This window comes from Phasianus colchicus, chromosome 19, assembly GCF_987193195.1.
Source record: "Phasianus colchicus chromosome 19, bPhaCol1.hap1.1, whole genome shotgun sequence".
NCBI lineage: Eukaryota > Metazoa > Chordata > Aves > Galliformes > Phasianidae > Phasianus > Phasianus colchicus.
In genome coordinates, this window is record NC_143454.1 from 10,642,501 (window position 1) to 10,661,410 (window position 18,910).

General features: G+C 45.0%; 2 protein-coding genes across 4 annotated transcripts in view; one reads left to right on the forward strand and one right to left on the reverse strand.

Annotated features, from left to right (window-relative positions):
* Nucleotides 1-6,245, reverse strand: part of STOM (stomatin) — a 10,384-nt gene extending 4,139 nt beyond the window's left edge. The window contains exons 1-4 of one of the 3 annotated variants that reach the window (XM_031601919.2): nucleotides 6,095-6,245; nucleotides 2,735-2,838; nucleotides 1,850-1,922; nucleotides 1,381-1,463 (exon numbers count right to left, since the gene is read on the reverse strand). In XM_031601919.2, the coding sequence (XP_031457779.1) occupies nucleotides 1,381-1,463; nucleotides 1,850-1,922; nucleotides 2,735-2,746 (168 nt within the window). In that variant the 5' untranslated portion in view covers nucleotides 2,747-2,838; nucleotides 6,095-6,245. Of the gene's footprint in view, nucleotides 1-1,380; nucleotides 1,464-1,849; nucleotides 1,923-2,734; nucleotides 2,839-5,394; nucleotides 5,847-5,911; nucleotides 6,075-6,094 lie in introns of those variants that run through there. The other 2 variants (XM_031601917.2, XM_031601918.2) reach the window with 2 other exon arrangements.
* Nucleotides 6,246-6,314: 69 nt separating this feature from the next.
* The window catches only part of DAB2IP (DAB2 interacting protein), a 177,205-nt gene continuing 164,609 nt past the window's right edge, over nucleotides 6,315-18,910 (forward strand). The window contains exons 1-3 of the mRNA XM_031601910.2: nucleotides 6,315-6,582; nucleotides 6,743-6,882; nucleotides 13,849-13,957. The gene's annotated coding sequence lies outside the window, so the exon portion shown is untranslated. The remainder of the gene's footprint in view (nucleotides 6,583-6,742; nucleotides 6,883-13,848; nucleotides 13,958-18,910) is intronic.

Consider the following 18,910-nt stretch of genomic DNA (forward strand, 5'->3'; position numbering starts at 1 on the left):
GCAAGTGATTTACTTTACCTATACATTGAACAAAAGATGTACTTGCAAAGATAAGGACAGATATTCTTGATGGTTTAAAAGAGAGTACATCAGAAAGCTATCATTAATATTAATTATATTTTAAATTTTATTTATAAGGAGAGTGAAACAATGCACATGACCATGCAAAGAGGTGTTTTAATCCAGTGTTAGAAGATGAAGATTGTGTTACCTGACAAGAGAGGGGTACGTGTGAGATTTACCTACTTTCTGCTTCCAGTCTACTTATTTTAGTGGGCTTTTTGTAATAGCATCAAGAAAGAGCGAATAGCAAGCACAGAAGTCATGCTCTACAAATAAAAACATATTTCTGCTTCTACCTATTGAAAACAAGGAAACAAGCATAATTTAATCAAGTCAAAAGAAAAAAATGTAGGACTTCACTAATAGCACATCAGCAGCTGCAACCACATCATGCCTGCCATTGATTAGGTTTCTACCAATTACCCTTTAGAGCATGCTATGACAGCTGCCATCTGTCTAAAGCTACAACTAATGACAAGCAATAAACTGACTGGCAAACATGACAGAAAACAGAAGCACCAGGCAGGTTGCTTCAAATGTCTGTCTTGAAAAATACACTACATACACAGCAGACACAGCGATGCTATGTTGCTGATATTAACTCATTTTAACATTTTTAGAAGGCTCATTTTGTGTACTGCTGCTGTCTGCTGGCATCAGTTAGATGTTAGTTCAGGTAGATGGACTGTTGAGAGATTGTGCTAAGAAATTAAGATGTTCAGGTAAAATGGGACAAGAAATTAAATACAGTTTTGTACTTTAGAACTTCCAAACTGAAAGATATCAGATGACATGAGGTACAGGATGTCCTCGTGTGTTCCTGTACATAGTAGGACATAGAAGCAGCACGTACACAAAGCCTACATATGAGAGTAGACCACTGAATTTCTAGTATTAGCATTTGGTGATGCTTTAGTGCCATTATTTTAGCTACTTCATACATCCAGATTAGTTGGCATAGAAAAGATCACTGACTCTTCTGGAAACCTTTCAAATTGCACAGAAACAACTGAAGGATGTTGCGTGTGGTCTGGCAGCCCTGAACCCAGCCCTCTCCCATTCTAGCTCTTAAGCACTATCCTTTAAGGATCAAATAAGACAACTTGATAGCATTATTTGTTATCTTGCAGGGATCTTATTTTACTGAACAATCTCAGTAAAAACTATATATTCTTCAGTTTGTTTCACAGGTACAAACAGAAGCAGTAAATCTACATTAAAATTACATGCTACCCAATACTGAGAGTGGGAAAGGAAAAATAAAGTGCAAACATTCTGCAAACACTTTAGCAGATACAAAGGCAAGTGCAAGCTCACCTCTTGGGGTGGAATATCAAAAGAGATGGTCCTCATATCGACTTTGATGAAGCTGTCTGTGCAGGGCAGGACAAAAAAGAGACCTGTAGAAAAACATCCATCCAAGAAGATGTGAAAATGGATCATTAGAATAGATGGCACTAGCTGCGGAAATAAGACAAATTCCAACCACTGTAGCTGTATAGCTCTTCGTACTGAGCTCAGCAGTGTTTCCCAGTGGCTTTCATGCTGGAATAAGATTTGAAGATTTGAAGGAAAGTGTGCTGAGAAGCCTCCATTTATTCAGCTCTAAGGAGATCTAGGAAAGGCTCACAGATAATTAGCTTACTACCTTCTCCCTCTAAATAACATACCTTGTCAACAGAAGTTACACAATTATTGAGAAACTCCAGTCTATCATCTGTATGCAGTGATTATTTTGCCAGCAACTCAATTAAAACAAAAATTAAGACAACTCTCCAGGACATACCTGGTCCCTTTGCTCCTCCCTTTAAGATGCGTCCAAGTCTGAAGATGATGGCTCTCTCATATTCCTTTACAATCTGCAATAAATAGCTGGATGTCATCCTCGGGTTTCTGGAAGGCGTATCATGGATTACAAACTACACATGCTAGACTCAACGCAGTCTTAAGCCTCGTATCTAGTATGCATTACATTTTATTTCTATATTTGGCCTGCTTTGGAGTATTTTAGACTAAACTTTATTCTTAAAAAGCAAACAGCAAAAGGAACGGTAAGAAAAACATTCCAGAAGAAATATTCTTCAGACTACAGCACTATCTGTCAACAGCAGAAGGAACAACACTTCTGGGCAAGACCAAGCAGGGGCTGAAAGAGGCCATCAGGAATATCCTGGCAACAAGAAAACACAGCATGGTGGGTGTGACATAGCAGAGATTTTTCCACCTGTAGTTCCGATGAGGTGAATTAACCAAAACAAAGCAGGAGTTTTATCCTCATAGCTGGAAACATTAAGCTCTAAGTGACACAAATGGCACATTCTCTGTGAATCTATCAGGTATACAAATATGTACGTACATACTTACATATTTATATTTACATTTGCAGAGATCTCCTTAAAAATTAATTTTGTTTTTAAAGAAATCAATTCTTAGAATTATTCTGATATTCCAAATTAGCTCACATACCAACACTGACTGGGCAGACATTGTGAAGATGTCAGTGCAAAAATTCCTTTATGATTTGAAGATCAACAAAGCGAAATGTTGGCATTTGCCACAGTCCAGGAAAAAAATGGGCTTCTTTGTTTTTAAAATGAATAATGTAATACTGAATTGGGAAGCACCTGCATTGCCTGAAGTTCTAATCCAACTTAGCAGTGAAAAGTTTTACCTTTATGCACATCCAGATTGATACAGGAAACGTAACAACGGTGAAAAAGAAAGAAAATATCACCAGGATCCATCCACACACACCAAGACCGGTGTCAGCATCGCCTGGAAGAAAAGAGCAGGAATGTTCTGATTTTAAAATAAAGAGCACCTGTTAAGGAGAACACCTGCAACGGGATTTTTCTATTGCATAAGCCACTATTACTGTTACTGCTCTGGCCAAACTCATCAGGTTAGATCAAGTCAAATTAAGAGCCCAGTTCTGCTTTCTTTTGCACTATCCCTAAGTTGCACAAGACGGCTGAGGGCAGGATGTGGTTCACACAGCACTGGTACAGAACAAAGCAGGCACATCTTTACCCACCCCTTTAGCTAACAGGTACAAATACACACTCTCAAATCCTCCTTCTTCCCCAGGCCCTCTAGTACAACTATCAATAGGCAGCAACAGAAATCCTGGTCCTTCGCTGAGGACAGAAGGTCAGAATCACGCTTGCTTCAAAAGGAGTGAGATGGAAATACCCCATGACCTGCCTGGCAACAGGACACCAAAAATTTGATTTGTGTTCCAATTATCAGAGATGCAGATCTGAGAAAAGCACAACAAAAGTGGCTAAGTATAAGAAATAAGTCTCCAAGTCTCCACTCAACAATTATTCCAAGTAGAACTGACTTCATTATAAAACAAAATGTTGATTCTGAAAGACAGTCATTGATTTTAACAACTGTGGGTACACAGGTTGTGTCAGGGTGTCCACGACTGCATGCAGCATTAGCAACAAATGCATTGATAAAGAAGGAAGCGAAACAGATGAGTCATTAGATAGCAGTAATTTGGAAAGCAAATAATTATGCTTTGTGAACTGAGATCCACAGTGTTTGACTAAAGTAAAAGTCATTGATAGAACTAGGAACCAACATTAAAAGTTTCCATTCCTCATTTACACAGTTGGTTAAAATCTGTGCCACAGAGCTGCTGTAGTAACACTGAATACAGAGGTGCTGGAGAGTAAAAGTTCTGTCCGTAAGGCAGCAGGAACTTGACAGTTACTCAAAGCTTCCAAAGGCCATCACTATCTCCCCTGTAAGTTCACATGCCACTGCAGTAACCCTCAATGAGGCACATAACATCACGTGCCATTTTCAAGTTCCTTATGGAAAGTTACCTACACATACTGCCCACAATTTACAGCTGACTTCCAGGTATTCTGCAAAAGTCAAGGAAATGTGTTATCTGTGTGATACGTGTCGGCACTCAGCATTAAGCAACACCACTGAACAAAAAGCAAATACCTCCCATTTTGCAACAGGGTATTAGCTAACTTAAACACTGAAAGAAAGACACACTATAGCAGAGACAACGCCTGGAAACTACAATAATGAAAGGAAATGACAATCAGCGATGGTTTACTATTAATCATAGGGATAATTTATACTAAGAAGAAAATACTAATGATAAAAACAACTCGTATGTACTGTTCTATTGTGGTCATGAAAAGATTCTCAAAGCCCAACTTGTATCAGAAGCAGCCCAACTCCACCACCCCAACACTCCTCACCTATGAACTTGGAGCCATTTTTCAGCTTGCATCCCTCTCCCTTCTCAATGTGAGCGCTCTCTTGCTTGATTTTCTAACCTGTTCTATACCCCCATAGCTTCAGTTCAAACGCTCCCCACTTCTCGCACACTAACAACAGTCTTGCTCTTTTATTATCAAGATATCCAAAACTCACACTTGGAATTCAATCAAACAATCTTATTTTTGGGCAGTCTGCAATAAATTATGTACACGTTTCAGGAAATAAACCACAACGAGAAAGAAAATTAAAACCATTTTAATCAAATTAACCTAGGGCCCCCATGAAGCTGACGGGAAGAATTCCTGCAGCTTTAGCAAGGAATAACGCCTTGGCTCATCAAGCAGGATGACAATTCGTGCCAGGAGGTGAAAGGGGCAGCTCTGCCATGAGCGCTCCTGGTGCGGCACAGCCTTCATGGGAGAAGTATTTTCTTCCACAAAGACTACGCAACGTGACCAAATACACAGCTGTGAGACAGCAAGGATGTGTGCGTGTGCCAGGCACAGTGATGGGAAAGGCTCTTCCTCCACCACCACACAGCCCAGCAGACTCATTGCACAACACGTACGGGAATTAAGTGCGTACAAGGCTACAAACCACTGCCCTTACCACATCAGGGTCTGCTACCTGGAATCCAGGACAGTGTGAGAGTGATTGAGCGGGGTTATTGTATGACAGTTATTCAACTGCTTGCTAATTAGCAAACGATGACTAATACTTTTTACGAGAAATCTTTTTTGTTGTTGTTGCTGTTGTTTGTTTCAGAGCATCTCAAAGCATTTCCTGGGGGAAACAGCTAAAACGATTTTGCCTAATTAGTCAGAGTCACATCCAAAGCCTCCTGAGCCCACAGACACTTCACCACAACACTTCTGTTTCGGCCTCTGAAACAACACAGGGAAGAACCAGCAGCACACGAGGGCAAAGGGCTGCAGGGCACAGCCGGGATCAGAGCAACCCTTGTCGGGTATTAATAACGAGCACAGAATGAAGCAGCTCGTGCCCAAGGATACCAGAGCCACCCGCGTCCCATCGGGGCCCACACAGCCCGGCAGTTATTTATACCACAACTCGGATTACCAGCGGAGCCGTTGCGGACGGTGGTCTTACGAACTCACTTCCTTCTCGGGTTGCAGCGGGCACAGAAAGCTCCGGCTGCGTTATTTCAGGGCATCCCCTGCTTGGGGGCTTCAACCCGGAGCACCGCGCAGAAACCCGAGTCGGGGAAACCACCGCCAGCTGCTCCCGGCCCGCTCACAAAAAGCGCGGCGGTGTAAACGAGCGCTCCGCAACTCCTCCCGTCCGCGCGTGCGGCGCTGCCCCGCCTCAGCACGGGGGTCGATAACGGGTCGGTAGTGGGCCGGTAACGGGTCGGTGACGGGTCGGGGCCGGAGCTGCGATGCGCTGCCGCTGCTCCCGCGGGACGAACTTTGGAATAGAAATCAGCAAACTTCGCCGAGCGACAGATCAGCGATACTGAAAGGAATCAGTATAAAGCCAAAGCGAAACTGAAAAACGGAGAGCGACTCTCGAGGCACCGCAACCAACTCGGGAACCGAACCGGACCGCAGACCGCGCCCCGCTCCCGTCCCGTTACCGTGCAGCCGCTGCTGCGCCTTCGCCGCTCCCCCCGCCTCGCAGTCCGCCATGGCCGCTCCTCGTGCCCTCTGCCCGCTCCGCACCGCCCAACCCCTGCGAGCAGCCCTTGGGGGTGGGGCCGCGGGGCCGCGCGTGCGGTGCGGGGCGGACCGTTGGGAGCGTTGGGTCGCGCGCCCTTTACCTCAGGGGAGCGGAGCAGCGAGGGCGGAAGGCGCTGAAAGGCGGGGGGATGCGGAGGAGGAGATAACGGCCAGGTGACCCCGCGGTGCGGAGCCGCCAGGTGAAAACGGAGGCGGGAGCTGCGCGGCCTCACGGTGCGGTGCGGTTTCCAAAGAGATGCGTTTCTCCTTTTCCGTTTGAGCGGCATTGCCTTGGGGCGTTCTGTGCTCGTGCTAAAGTGAGGGCAGAGTTCCGGCAAAACAAAACAATAAAACTCAAAACACAACCCCTAACTTTGAGAAATCCTCCCATAAAGCAGCACGGGAGTTGCGCTGTGCTCTAACAGCACACCGTCCTCCTGAAAGCAAAACCGGACGCACGAGAAGCGCGCACAGCCAGCGCTGCCATCAGCGCGCAGAGCTGCCCCGTCCCGCGCGGCGCTGATGGCGGGGAAGGGAACGGCGAGCAGCCGGACGCGGAGCTGCTCCGGCAGGGAACGGTGCGGCACAGGTGGGTGCGCGCAGCTCCGGCTGGGCACGGAGCACGAGCAGGGAAATGGAACCTGCTGGGGATGTGCTAACGGAGCGAACAGTGCAGGGAAAATGAGATCCCGTGCCTTTTTTTTTTTCTTTCCCCCCTCACTTTACTTTGCTGGCCTTCTGGTAAGCAGAGTGCTGAGAACGTCTCCGCGATGAGGGATGAAGGAAGGAAGTGCTTGAAACGGGAGGAATGCGTTTGTGCAATCACAGAGCTGTGGAGATCTGCCATCAGTGCCAAGTTAGGAAAGCCGAAGCCAGTGCCAGTAATGAGGTAAGGTAATTTCAGTACAAACTGAGCACCGCAGAATGTATCATTACTGATTTACATTTACATCGTGGGTCCCTTCCAACTCGCACTGTCCTTTTATTCTGTGGTTCTGTGATCATTTCAGTGCCTGTAAATTTGCCTGATCTCTAAACCAAGAAGTCCACAACCAAAACCTTTTATCCCACACAGAGCTGGTGACCTCACCTCACTTACAGCTCAAATAGCCACGTTTCGTACTCACGTACAAACGTACATTACCGTTTGCTCGAAGAGGAGAAAGCCTCTTTTAGATGCCCATCCCGCACCGTTTTGCCACTTCATGGCGTTTGCCAACGAGGTTGGAGAGGTGTTGGAGGGCTGGAGGTCGCGGTGCTGCTGTGCGGTTTGTTGCTGCCATCTGCTGAGCCCTGAGCGCTCGCACAGCTCCGGAGCTCGGGTGGGTGAGAGGGCGGGAGGGGCTGCGGGAACTCAGAGGGGAGAAACCAAGGCGAGGGAATGCAACCCTTATGTGAGGGTTATAACCTTATAACGCAGCTTATAGCAGTGTTGGAAAGTCTTCTCATTGAGGTTTTTGTTGTTGTTGTTTCAATTAATAAAGGAATGAAAGGATTTGATTTTTGGCTCGCCAGAGGACAACCGCGGGCTTGCAAATGGATTTGTTAATCCTTAGCAGCACGTGTGTAACGGTGTCAGCCCCTGTGCTCCCCGCCATCCCGCAGGGGAGCAGCTGCAGCTGCTGTGGTCGCTCACCTGTGTGTGTCCGTATGCGATTTCTGCCTTCTGGAAAATCTGAGAGCAGAGCACAGAGCGACCACGAGGTGTCAGCCGGGTCCCAAGCACGGCTCTGCCCGTGGCAGCAATGGAAACAGTATTTTAAGGTATAGATCTGTGTCATCCCAGTCCTTCTTATAATGAAGTTGTGGTCTGCGGCGACTGTCAGGGGCTGTTCCCTTCAGTGCTGTTTCTGACCTCCCAAACGCGCTGGGTCTGAGATGCTGTGCTCGCGAACCCCAGGAGCTGCAGGTGCTGTGCAGAGCTCCACGTGGCAGTTCTGCTGTACCTGAGCTCCCAAGAGCTGTGCTTGGCTGCGTCCCGCACTGAGCACGTGGAACACGTTGGTAACGAGGAGCATTACTGTGCTTTCTCACTGCTGTTTCTTTTCCCCCAGTTAGCAATAGGTTCTAAGGGACTCTCACAGACTTTTCCCATTGCTGTTCACCATTCAGTTTTAGGGATGAATTTAACTCCACATAAGTGAGGACACTTACTATCTTCTTATCTGCATATGTGCTTAAATACTCTGTTGACTTTTGAGTTGGAGTCAGATCTCTGGAGAACCATCACTTTCCATCACGTGAGGAATTGCAGTGTTTGCACACACCTCAGTTTCCTCCAGAAGAACATCGGTTCCTCTCAGTGCCTCCCAAAGCAGCTACAACTGAACAAAAGCAGACTGAGCCAACGCTTCCCACGTCGTACAAATCTGCACTTCATTTAGGAGCCCCTTTTTGCACCATGGGATTCTTTCTTTGCGGTGGAAATAGATCTTTTGGAGTTGAGAACCCCAAAATAGAAGCATGTTAAATTCATTTATTTTAAACAGAATCATTTCTCCCACACTAAAGGGTGCATTGTTTATAATATCTTTGAGGCTGGGAGGTTAATTGCTGGGAGGTTGTTTACACTGACGGATATACATAGCAGCCCAGCCAGCAGAACTCATCCCCAGGGATCCCCGCTCTGCTTTATTATTATTTTCTGGAGTATTTCTTGTGGCTCAGAGCAGAGGACTGAGCCTCCCCTCCTGGCCGTGTGGTGGTTCAGCAGCTCCAGGTGTGCCCTTGGTGAGGCATTGAGCTGCCCCTCTGTCAGCAGGAAAAATAAAAGAAGGAAAAAAAAGAAAAAGCGCCGTAATGTTGTGTTAGCAACATTGAACAGAATCCAGCTCTGTATTTTAGGGCCTGTGCTGAGTGAATATCTTCTAAGCTAAAGCAAGTAAGAGACACTGGAATTTCCCAGTGCTCTCCAATCAGTTTCCTGTGAACCCTTCTTCCGTTCCCTCTGCCATTCCGTATGCTAGTCGTGTGTGCAGAAGGTTTTGCTTGTCATTGCTGGGCTTACCCAGAATTCAGCTGGCAGCTTTTTGATTCCTCAGAATAATGATTTCTTTGCTTCTGTAGATTTGGTGAAGGAGAAAATTTGTGTTTAACAAAACAGAAAAAGCCTTGGGTAATAGAGAAGAAAAAGGAGAGCAGTAGGACAAGTGGAAGCCATCGAGGTGCCCTTAAAGCAGCAGAGCAATGGCACGCGAGGCTTCCAGGAGCCCGGCCTCAGAAGAAATGCCCCCATAGGCCAGTTTGGATGGGAACGTGGGCAGCCTGGTCTAGTATTAAATGAGAAGGTTGGTGGCCCTGCCTGTGGCAGGGGGGTTGGAGATTCATGATCCTTGAGGTCCCTTTCAACCCTGGCCATTCTGTGATTCTGTGATTCATAGGTTGTCAGTGAGTTGAACTTACGTATTGATTTTACATCTCTTCCAAAAGCAGCAACGTTATTTAAAAAAAAAATGCTATAATGCTTTTATGCAGAAGAAACTTATATTGGCACGTCCATGGAATGGCCCAGAGCTGCTGTGTTCATCACCTGCCTGGCATGGTTTCCCATAGGCAGGGTTCTGATCAGGCCTGAGTGCCCATAGCAAACTTTGATGTGAAACTGGGATGTGATCAACACCCAGAGATGCCAGCAGATGACAGAACCTGTTGTTTTTCCTGGTGCTCCCCATTCCCCAGCAGCCACTGTTCTTCTCTTGACTTTGTCTGTTTCATTCAGTGATGCAGATCTGTGCCTCACATCCACGCTGCAGTTAGAAATAGTTACACAGGTTGCCATGAATAAAAGCTTATCCTGTCAGAACAGTGATGACGTAGTTCTGATACTATGCTTAGACTTTGAGGAGCATTAATTCCAACATGTCAGCCTGTGTGGGTGAAGTCCTGGCCCTCATTCCTGCCCTGTGCTCCTTTCCCACCACAGGGATGCACTGCCACGACTGAGCACAGTGCTGACACGGCCCAGCTGTGTCTGTCTGTCCTTCTTCACTTAAAGCAAGTGCAAAGGACTATGAGAGCGTTAAATAACAGAAGAACTAATTGGTATTTTTGAAAATGTAACATTAAGTAAAGCTCAAAGTTTATGAACAGGTTTGATAGAGAACTAAAAGACCCATGATGTGTTTCTATGGAAACTACAGCTTAAGGTTTTTATCTGATGAGATTCTAAAAGGAGAACAATCTGTCTCTTTTCTGATTTCGGTAGACAGAGAATAAATACAGCCAAATCAATTGCTAAGTGGTCTTTGAAAAGATAGCTAATGAAGTGCTTCAGGATGAAAACTGCTGCATAAATGGAAGGTGACACTTCTGTCTTAATCATTGCCACTAATTATGAGATTTTTAGGACCGATTGCTGGTGAGAAGCTGCAGCTCAGCAGTCAAAATATTTGTGCATGTTTCCATGCAGTTGCTGTCCCTGATTTATTTATTTATTTGCACTCAGTCTGGTGACGAGAGCACAGCACTGTGCTCACGGTCGGTCATGGGCTGTGTGTGGGAATCTGCTGTGTGCTTCTCTGCCCATCTCCAGTGCTGATCCCACATCCCACTTCCAGCACCCAACATGGCCATGGGGCTGCCCTGGGAGCTGCTGGGCCCTGAGTGTGCTGGGCTGTGCTGTGCTGGGCTGAGCACTGCTGCTGTGTGCTGTGGGATGGCTGTGCTGCACCACTGGCTCATTGTAGCACACGTACAGAGTGCTGGTCAGAAGTGTAAGCTGTGATTCACGAAGCCATTGTGCTATTCCTGTCCATGCTTTCATGCACTTTGATGTCACTTGCTTGATCTGCACAGATTGGCTCCCAGCCTTACGATTGGTGGTGCACAGTCTATTCATCCTCACTTTCTTCCAGATCTTTCAGTATTTGATGGCAGAGACTCACGTCACCAAGCCTTCACCCAGAGCCAGGGCACCTTGTGCCAGCTGTGATGAGTTCCTCCCCACTTCCACAGGCCACACAATTAACTTCATTATGAAAAGAACATATGGCCGTGTTTAGAATTGGCTGAAGCTGAGATGTTTCCACTTTTGATTATCTTCTAATTTTGACAGTCACAGCAAACGAAATAACACATGTATTTGTGTCTTCATTCTGATGAAGAAAAATACCAAACTGAGGTTATCTGAATGCTAATACACACGGGCTCTTTTCTCTGACACAAAAGGAATCATAGCCTTCTGCACAGTGATGGCTTCTTACAAAGCAACAGATGGCTCCAGCAGGCAAGAACAAAAGCCCTGGGACTTGGCTCTTACCTTCAGTGCGTGCTGCTCCTTCTGCACGTATTGTAAACTCTGAGTACTGCTAAGGTGTCTGTAGAGATTAGATGAGTGGAATAAATAACTTTGGAATACAGTGTAGGTAGGCACAAAATACCCTGTTTTACTGCATCGTTTTAACTGTGAATAAATAATCAAACAACCTGGCCCCCAATGTAAGGGAAACCTTTTTAAAAAAGCGTAAATGAGTGTACAGTGTTTTTCAATCTCACAAGAGAAAATGACATATTGTACAAAAAAAACCAACCCAACAACCAAGAAACCTCTGCTATAAGCGAATGGAATACTTGGAGTTTTAGAGGAACCCTCCTTGAGATTTGAAGACTGTTACCAACCTGGCATTATGTGGATAGCTTTGGAAGGGACGTTGAATGCCTTTATGGCTGTGATTTGTCATGTATTGCATTTACTGAGATAATTACAGCCACCAGCATGCTGGCACTTTGGCTCAGGGACTGCTCAGCCTGTTTGGGGATAAGTGCAGATTCTCTCCTGGACTGGTGCTGTATGGAAAACCATAGGAACAGGCTGCCAGGCTAAGGACTTCTCTTTTTTCACCCCTCCTCAGAGATCTCAGAGGTGCCTGTGTTCTCTCTCCTCTCTCTGTGGCTCTTTATCTGCTACTGAACCACATCTCACCTTTGTGCTATTTTCCTGGGGGTGAAACATGCAGTACTGTATCACAGCTATGTGGGAAATGATGCACAGAGCACAGTTTGCTGCAGCAGCTACCAGGCAACCCCAGAGTTCTGCATTTCTTATGGTGGCACAACTTCCAGATGTTGCAACTGAAATTCGTGCTTTCAGTGGTCTGATTTACTGCTTTAACTTTAATGAGTAGAAAACACTGCGTGTTTGGGGCTGTAGAACAAACGAAAATAATGGATTAACTGGACTTTAGATAACTGTAAGGATAGTGGCAGTAGTTTAGAGGGGGTAACAAAACCAAACAGAAACAGTCTGGTGCCACTTGTATCCTATGGCAGCCTGTATGGCCGCCTTGTCTGCACACTGCTGCTCCCTGTGAGCCCGTGGTAGCTGCATTCAAATCCACTTATTTTTCTTCCTGGTCAGGATTTCTTAGCTTGCCATCTAAAATATAGAGCTTATCATTTTTAATTGAAAGGTCTAAAAGCTACTGAGACCATGGAAGTGGGAAACTGAGGTGGCAAAAAGTCCATCAGATTATTTGGATCTTACTGATGTGCCTGGTACTCTTGTTGTGTTTCCATGCCCCATATCTAGGGAATGGACATTTGTTCACGTGTCTTTTCATACTGCAGCTGAACATGGATTTCCCCCCAAGCCTGCCATCTATTTCCTAAATGAATATTTTTGTTCATGGAGACAATTTGCAAAGGACTGTAGGTCTTGTTCTGTATTAAGCTGTTGGGAAAACTCCCTCTGACTTTGGTTAGAACGGATTCAGCACTGACAATGGCTGAAGTCCCACTGCTTGCCTCTCCTTTCATCTGGGGAACTGTGGCTTTTAATGGGTTGCAAGCTTTCTCAGAGGAAATTGTCTTCCATTTGGAAGGGATTTATGTTCCCATTTCTTGTTGCATACATTTCTTATTTGACTTTTTCATGTAGGTTAAAAATATGCTGCAACTCTGTCCACAGAGATGCCTGTTATGCCGAAGTAATTAGAGTTGTGCCACAGTTTCCACTATAAACTGCATTTCTGGAGGTTTTATTACTTGGCTTTGGTAGTTCCTTCTTGTAAACACGACGTACGCTCAGGCACAAATTGTTTTGAAATGTGTTTTAAATGTCCATTTCCACTTTTTTTGAGCTATAAAAGAAATGAGGAGAGACTGGAGCAGTCAGCTGACTCCTGGTCTCCATAAATCGCAGGGAAAGGTGCAGTGCTGCAGCTCATAGCCAACAAACCCCACTGCTAATGGGGCCGTTCAGCCCGGGGTTTGTTCTGCTGTCATTGCAGAGAAGCACACAACGAGGGATGTTTCTGATGGCCTTTGTGCCTCTTCTGGCAATGTGCAAACTGCGATGTACTTTAAAGTAACCCGCATCTTTCTGTCCCCCAGCAGCCTCAGAATCTGCATGTATCTTCCAGTTCCAATTTTATAACTGATATTCTTTGCTTTGCTGATAGCAGTGATGCATAATCAAATTTGCAGACTAATTTCAGCAACCTGCAGGAATTTTAATGATCCTCACTTGGGGTTACATTTACCAAATTCTAGACATTATATTGCTTATAAGCGACGTGTTCCTGCTGCTGTGAGCAGCTCTCTGTGCTCTGGACTCTTGTGCTGAGAGCTGTTCTCCCCAGCTCTGGATGTCTGGGAGTGCTGATGCCTCTGTGCAGGTTTGTGCCCACAGACCCCAATCCTATAATTTACAGCCTCCTTAATTTGAAGGTCTGCCATCTCTTTGTGCTTGTGCTGTTTCTGATGTACTCGGTGATTTAAGATGGAAGCAACAATCAATTAGAGCTTGTCAGAAACTGGAGGGGTAACTTTGTTTGCATAGACCAGATCACTGAAACGATGCAGTAGAAAAAAACTGTTAAAATGCAGTGCTTTCAGATGGGTCCTTTCCACACTCCAGGTCCTGACAACCCATGAGCAAGTGTGCTGGCACAGGGAGAGGAAGGAGAGCCCTGCCATGGAAACTGCTCTGCAATGAAGAACTCGAGCTGATGGCACCTGCAGCAATGGTAAGTCCTCACTGTGCTCCGAAGGTAACGCAGACCTGCAGTGGAGTTTCCATATTGGTGTAGAACAAAATACATCATTTGCTGTGGGAATTGCTTCTCCCGGCTCCCGTGAAGCACAGTGTATCAATTCTGCTTTGATAGATTCTTTTTCTTGTAGTCAATACTACCAGGAAGAGACACAAAATGCCATTTCTATTTTAATTACTCAAATTTCCTTTCCTGAAGGGTAATTATCAACTTCATATAAGAAGAAAGTCTCATACAGGCACCTCAAAGTAGAACTGTTTGAATAATGCAATTCACATTCAAACTGAAATATGTCCAGAAAAGCCAACTTCTTCTTTATGGTTTGATAGAAATCCATAATGCCTGGTTTTGGTTGTCTGATACTAAACTGAGCGTTTCTCTGTTTTTCTTTATTCTAAAATATTGTAAAGTGTACTTAAATTTAGACTATAGACATTAGGAGAAAAAAAGTTTCATCTGGAAAGGAAGTTCTTTTCCCCTGTGTTCCCATTCTGTTGGCAGTTTGGTTGTCCCAGCACAGACCTGTAAGTCAGCAGAGAAATTCCTCTTTCTTTTCACTGCACAACTTGTATGGGAACGATGTGGGGAAGGAACATAGGAAAAACATGCAGAAAGGAAAGGGAGAGATTCATTTCTTGCATACTCTTCAGTGGTCTTTCTCTTACAAAAAGAGCTTCTGTTATCCACAAGAGGGAGTTTAAGCTTTTTCTATGGAGAAGCAGAAGGTCGCTGTAAGGTGTGCTCCCAAGTGTTGGTGCCACAACCGATTTCTTCAGATATCCCTGTCGGCACAGCTTAATGCATGGGGGCCTGTGAGCAGGAATCACAAGCTGAGGGGCTGCAGGTGTCTGCATTTGTGTTGTATATTAACCACAGGGTCATTTCAGAAAAGCTGTTTGCTGTGTTTTGTCGCATAGCATCTCTCGAGGCTCTCTTGTCACTTATTAGCTGTCACTGCTAAGCTGTTAAGGAAGTGCATTAGGAGAGGTACTTCTGGTGCTGGAGGGCTGGTCCACAAAGGCTAAGACAGAACGCTGACAGCGGAGGCAGACTGCACGCACCATCTGTTGCTCAGGTGTGTTTTTCATCCTCTGAGCAAAGGGAATTAATCTGGAGGCTCTGCTTCACTGCCGGGAGGTGCAGGGATGGGTGGCAGACAGGTCCTGGCCTTGCATTGATGGCCTGAGCAAAGGAAGCTGATGGATGCTGGAAGGCCGGGCTGCTGGGATGCTCTCAGCATTCGCCACTACTGTGTGCTTCCAGAGCTCCCTCAGCTTGGGAAGGCAAACAGTGTGGGAGCAGACTTTGGAAGTTACTGTGTGTGACTGCACATGTAAGCAGGGATGCCATTCTCCTCGCTAAAATTATCTTTACACACAGCAACACAGCGTGGTTATATCATAGCAGCTACCCTCCCCAGTTCTGAGCTGCAAATTGTTAAAAATAAAGAAAATAAAGAGCCTTGAAGTTCATTGAATTTGAAAGAAGCTTTCCTTAGGGCTAAAGAGAGGCACGAAGGAAGAAGTCTTGTCTGTACAGGACATCACTGGAGCACTAGATCCAAACAGGGGCTTCCATTAGTAAAAGCTAACTGCTTTTAATCCATTGTGAGTCTGCACTGCTATGAAAAACCTTCTGGCTGAATTATACATTCACTTATGTTTAAGCAGAAAATCCATTAGAGGCATAGAGGTCACGGAATAGATCTTAATTTCAGATCAGATAAAAGGAAGCCAAGGCTGATAAACCAAGAACTTGTGGCAAAAGCTAAAAAACTAAATTAGGGGAATCAAATTAAAGAATTCAAAGATATGAGGAATGATTTAAAGACCAAAGGAAAGCTGCCGTGAAAACACTGTATTTCTGATGGCGTGGTAGAGATGACCCAGGTACTGTTCTGCATTTACTAGTTTAAATTATCAGGCAGATTATTGCCATGTAACAAGTATGATTTGGGGAAAACAGTGCAGTGATTGGTTGTGAACCAACAGAAGGTTCTGCCTTCTATCCTAGACAGAAAGCAGTGCTCTCCTGGCCGTGCTGACCCCAACAGCAGCCCCTCCATGGGCCTTTCCCAGCCCGCTCCCTGCAGAGCTCCCACGTCACCAAGGAGGATTTCTGCACCACAAATAGCTCTCTGCTCAGGAAGGTCTCCACAAAAAATGCTGCCATTGTCACATAGAGACAAAACCAGTCACCTTCAGACAAATGCCCTTCCTGTTCAAACAACTCTCTGGATTTGGAGAATGGCTATTACAGATCAGATGCATGCTCCTTGAGATCAAAGCCATACTACTCGGGCTGAAGAATGAGGCTAAGTGCTGTTGCACAGGGTGACTCTGAGCACTGCAACTGTTTGTATGAGATTCTGCTCTTTGGAAAAGAACTGGGCCCTCTAAAGGACAGTGTGCATCACATACACAGTGCCTGTGGGCAAGCTGAAAGGGTCTGCACCACCTGGGACCCGTGCTTCTGTCATGTGGGCAATTTCAACAGAGTTGTCATGTTTATTTGTACCTTTCAGTATTTCAATATGGGAAAATAATTTTCCATGTTTGTTGGTGCTGCATACACCAAGAAAAGTAAATCTTTCTAAACAAACTGTAGAATTCTCACTTTGAAATGAGGCATCACTACATGTGAGCTTAGAATCGGAGCTGGCACGGATCCCGTGGTAAATCAGTTTATCTGATTTGTCCAAAGCATTCAGCAGCCCCGCAGTCAGTGTAACTCAACATCTTCCTTTTTTGTTGAAGAGAATGCTCAGATCCATTAGTTAATCCAAGCTGAATAAACTCTGTGGTGGTTTTCTGCCAAATACTATAGAAGGGAATATTGAATTGTTCTTTGGAAATGCCCCTAGGATCTGTCTCAGTATTTGTTACTGAGATGCAGATCTGCTCCTGTGTCCTTATGAACCATCAGGATCTGAAGCTTATTGCATGTGATGAAGTATGAACGTGAGCCTTGTGCTTCCTCACATTACAAGGATTAGTTAGTGTGGTGAATCCAGTGCTTGTAAACTGCAGAGCTCTGCAGCCTCCTGAGATTCAGTCTGATGGGGATGGGTTTCTTGCATACAAGTTCAGTTCTGTGCGTGTTCTCTTTGCACTGCTCACATCTCGTGCACGTTCCTGGTAGTTCCTGAGAGGGGAAGTGATGGAGAAAGTGTTACAGAATGATGTTGGTGGATGAGCCGTGATAAAACTGTGCTTCACTGACATGCAGCAAGCAAATGCTTGCTCTGCTTCGGCTGTTATCTCTGGCAAGAGAGGCATAACAAGACCCACTCTCTTCTGGAGAGACCTCCTGTTGCTGCAGATCAGAGGATTTCATTACCATTTGAGTTATTAATGACACTGTCACACTGCCTCATCCTCGTGTCACTTGAAAACTGCACAGTGCTTTCATCAGGGAAAGGTGAGCATGTGAGAAATAGTGCAGGTGAAAAGAGAGCATCACTGAACATGCTGGAGCTTTAGAGAGCTGCAGTGCTAAGCAGTGAAGCAGCACTTCCATATGATTTCATACACGGGTCCCAGCATCTGCTATGAATGTCAGAAAACAGATCATCCTAGCTATTTCCTATAGCTAGTTACAATATTGTGAATGGCTAGATGATGGGCATGAGGGCAAATCTTGGCAGTGGCTGTTACTCTGAGGCTGTCAAAATGATCAAACAGGAGCAGACTGACACTGTGCAAAAGGCACCAGAGGAAAAGCAAGCACAGTGAATGCAGCAGAGTGCACCTCCAACACCTGCAGCCTCTGCTGTGCCATGAAGCACAGGAGGTGAACGTTCACCACTGTCTCATGTAACCTGTAGAACAAATCTGCCTTTGCTACGTGCTTAGTGTGCATGCTCTGCTCACTCTGGGTAATCAGTATATCAGAGCACAAAAGTCTTTCTCCAAAGCAAAACATGAGCACAATAAATGAGAGGTCGTCTTTGTATGGTAGTAATGTAGTGGCATTGGCACACATGGACTCAGAGCTATTCAACTGTTGAGCAGTTACTGTACAACACACACATCATTCGTAAGCATTGCTGTAACCAGATTTTACAGATACCATTTCTCTGTGTTTAATTTATGCTGAGTGTATTCAGAGAGTGAAAGATTATCCAGGGAATCCTTCCTGCTGTCAGAATAGCAATGCCTTTCCTTTGCAGCTTGCTTCCTTCCCTTTGTCCTGCTCTGCAACTTCATGTCTTTTTCTATAACTGTATGCTATCTTTATATAACCAAGGTAATATTTCACAAGCGTTTCAATGGACAATGATGCTGTCAAGGACTATATGCTGCTTCCCACATTACATTGCTAAGCAACATACAATACAGCAGCATGATACCCTGCTGTTGGTAAGAAGTCAAGCTCCAACGTTCAGTCAAATTATTCTGATCTGCTTTTCCGTCACACAAGAAGCAACTTTTTTTGGCACACAGTTAAAGATTTGTATTAATAGTAACAAACATGTACAAAAGTTGGACTTTTTTAATTCACAGGAGTTAAATACACACACATAAGTATTTTTTTCCTACTCAACTCCAGACAAGTTGCCCTCTTTGCTATTTTCCCAGTTGTGTAGCTTTCACTTACTTTGAGAAGACTTGCTTATATAAAACTATTGATTGAGTGAAATGCTTCAGCTCTGAATCAAGCTTGTTTGCTCATCAGCTTAAAATCACACGTGCTCAAATCCCTTGTTACACACAGGTCCACTTGAGAGCAGACACGGATGTCAAATCCATGCTTGTTGGCAACCCTTCTATTTCATAACCTCTGCCTGAAATATGAACTTAATGGTTGATGAGGTAAAATCTCAGATTTCTCATTTATTCCAAACAGATTCATTTAAAGCCAAGTTAATTAGGAATTGGAAAAAATCTGATCTGTAATCACGTTTGTAAATTCACATGGGATGTT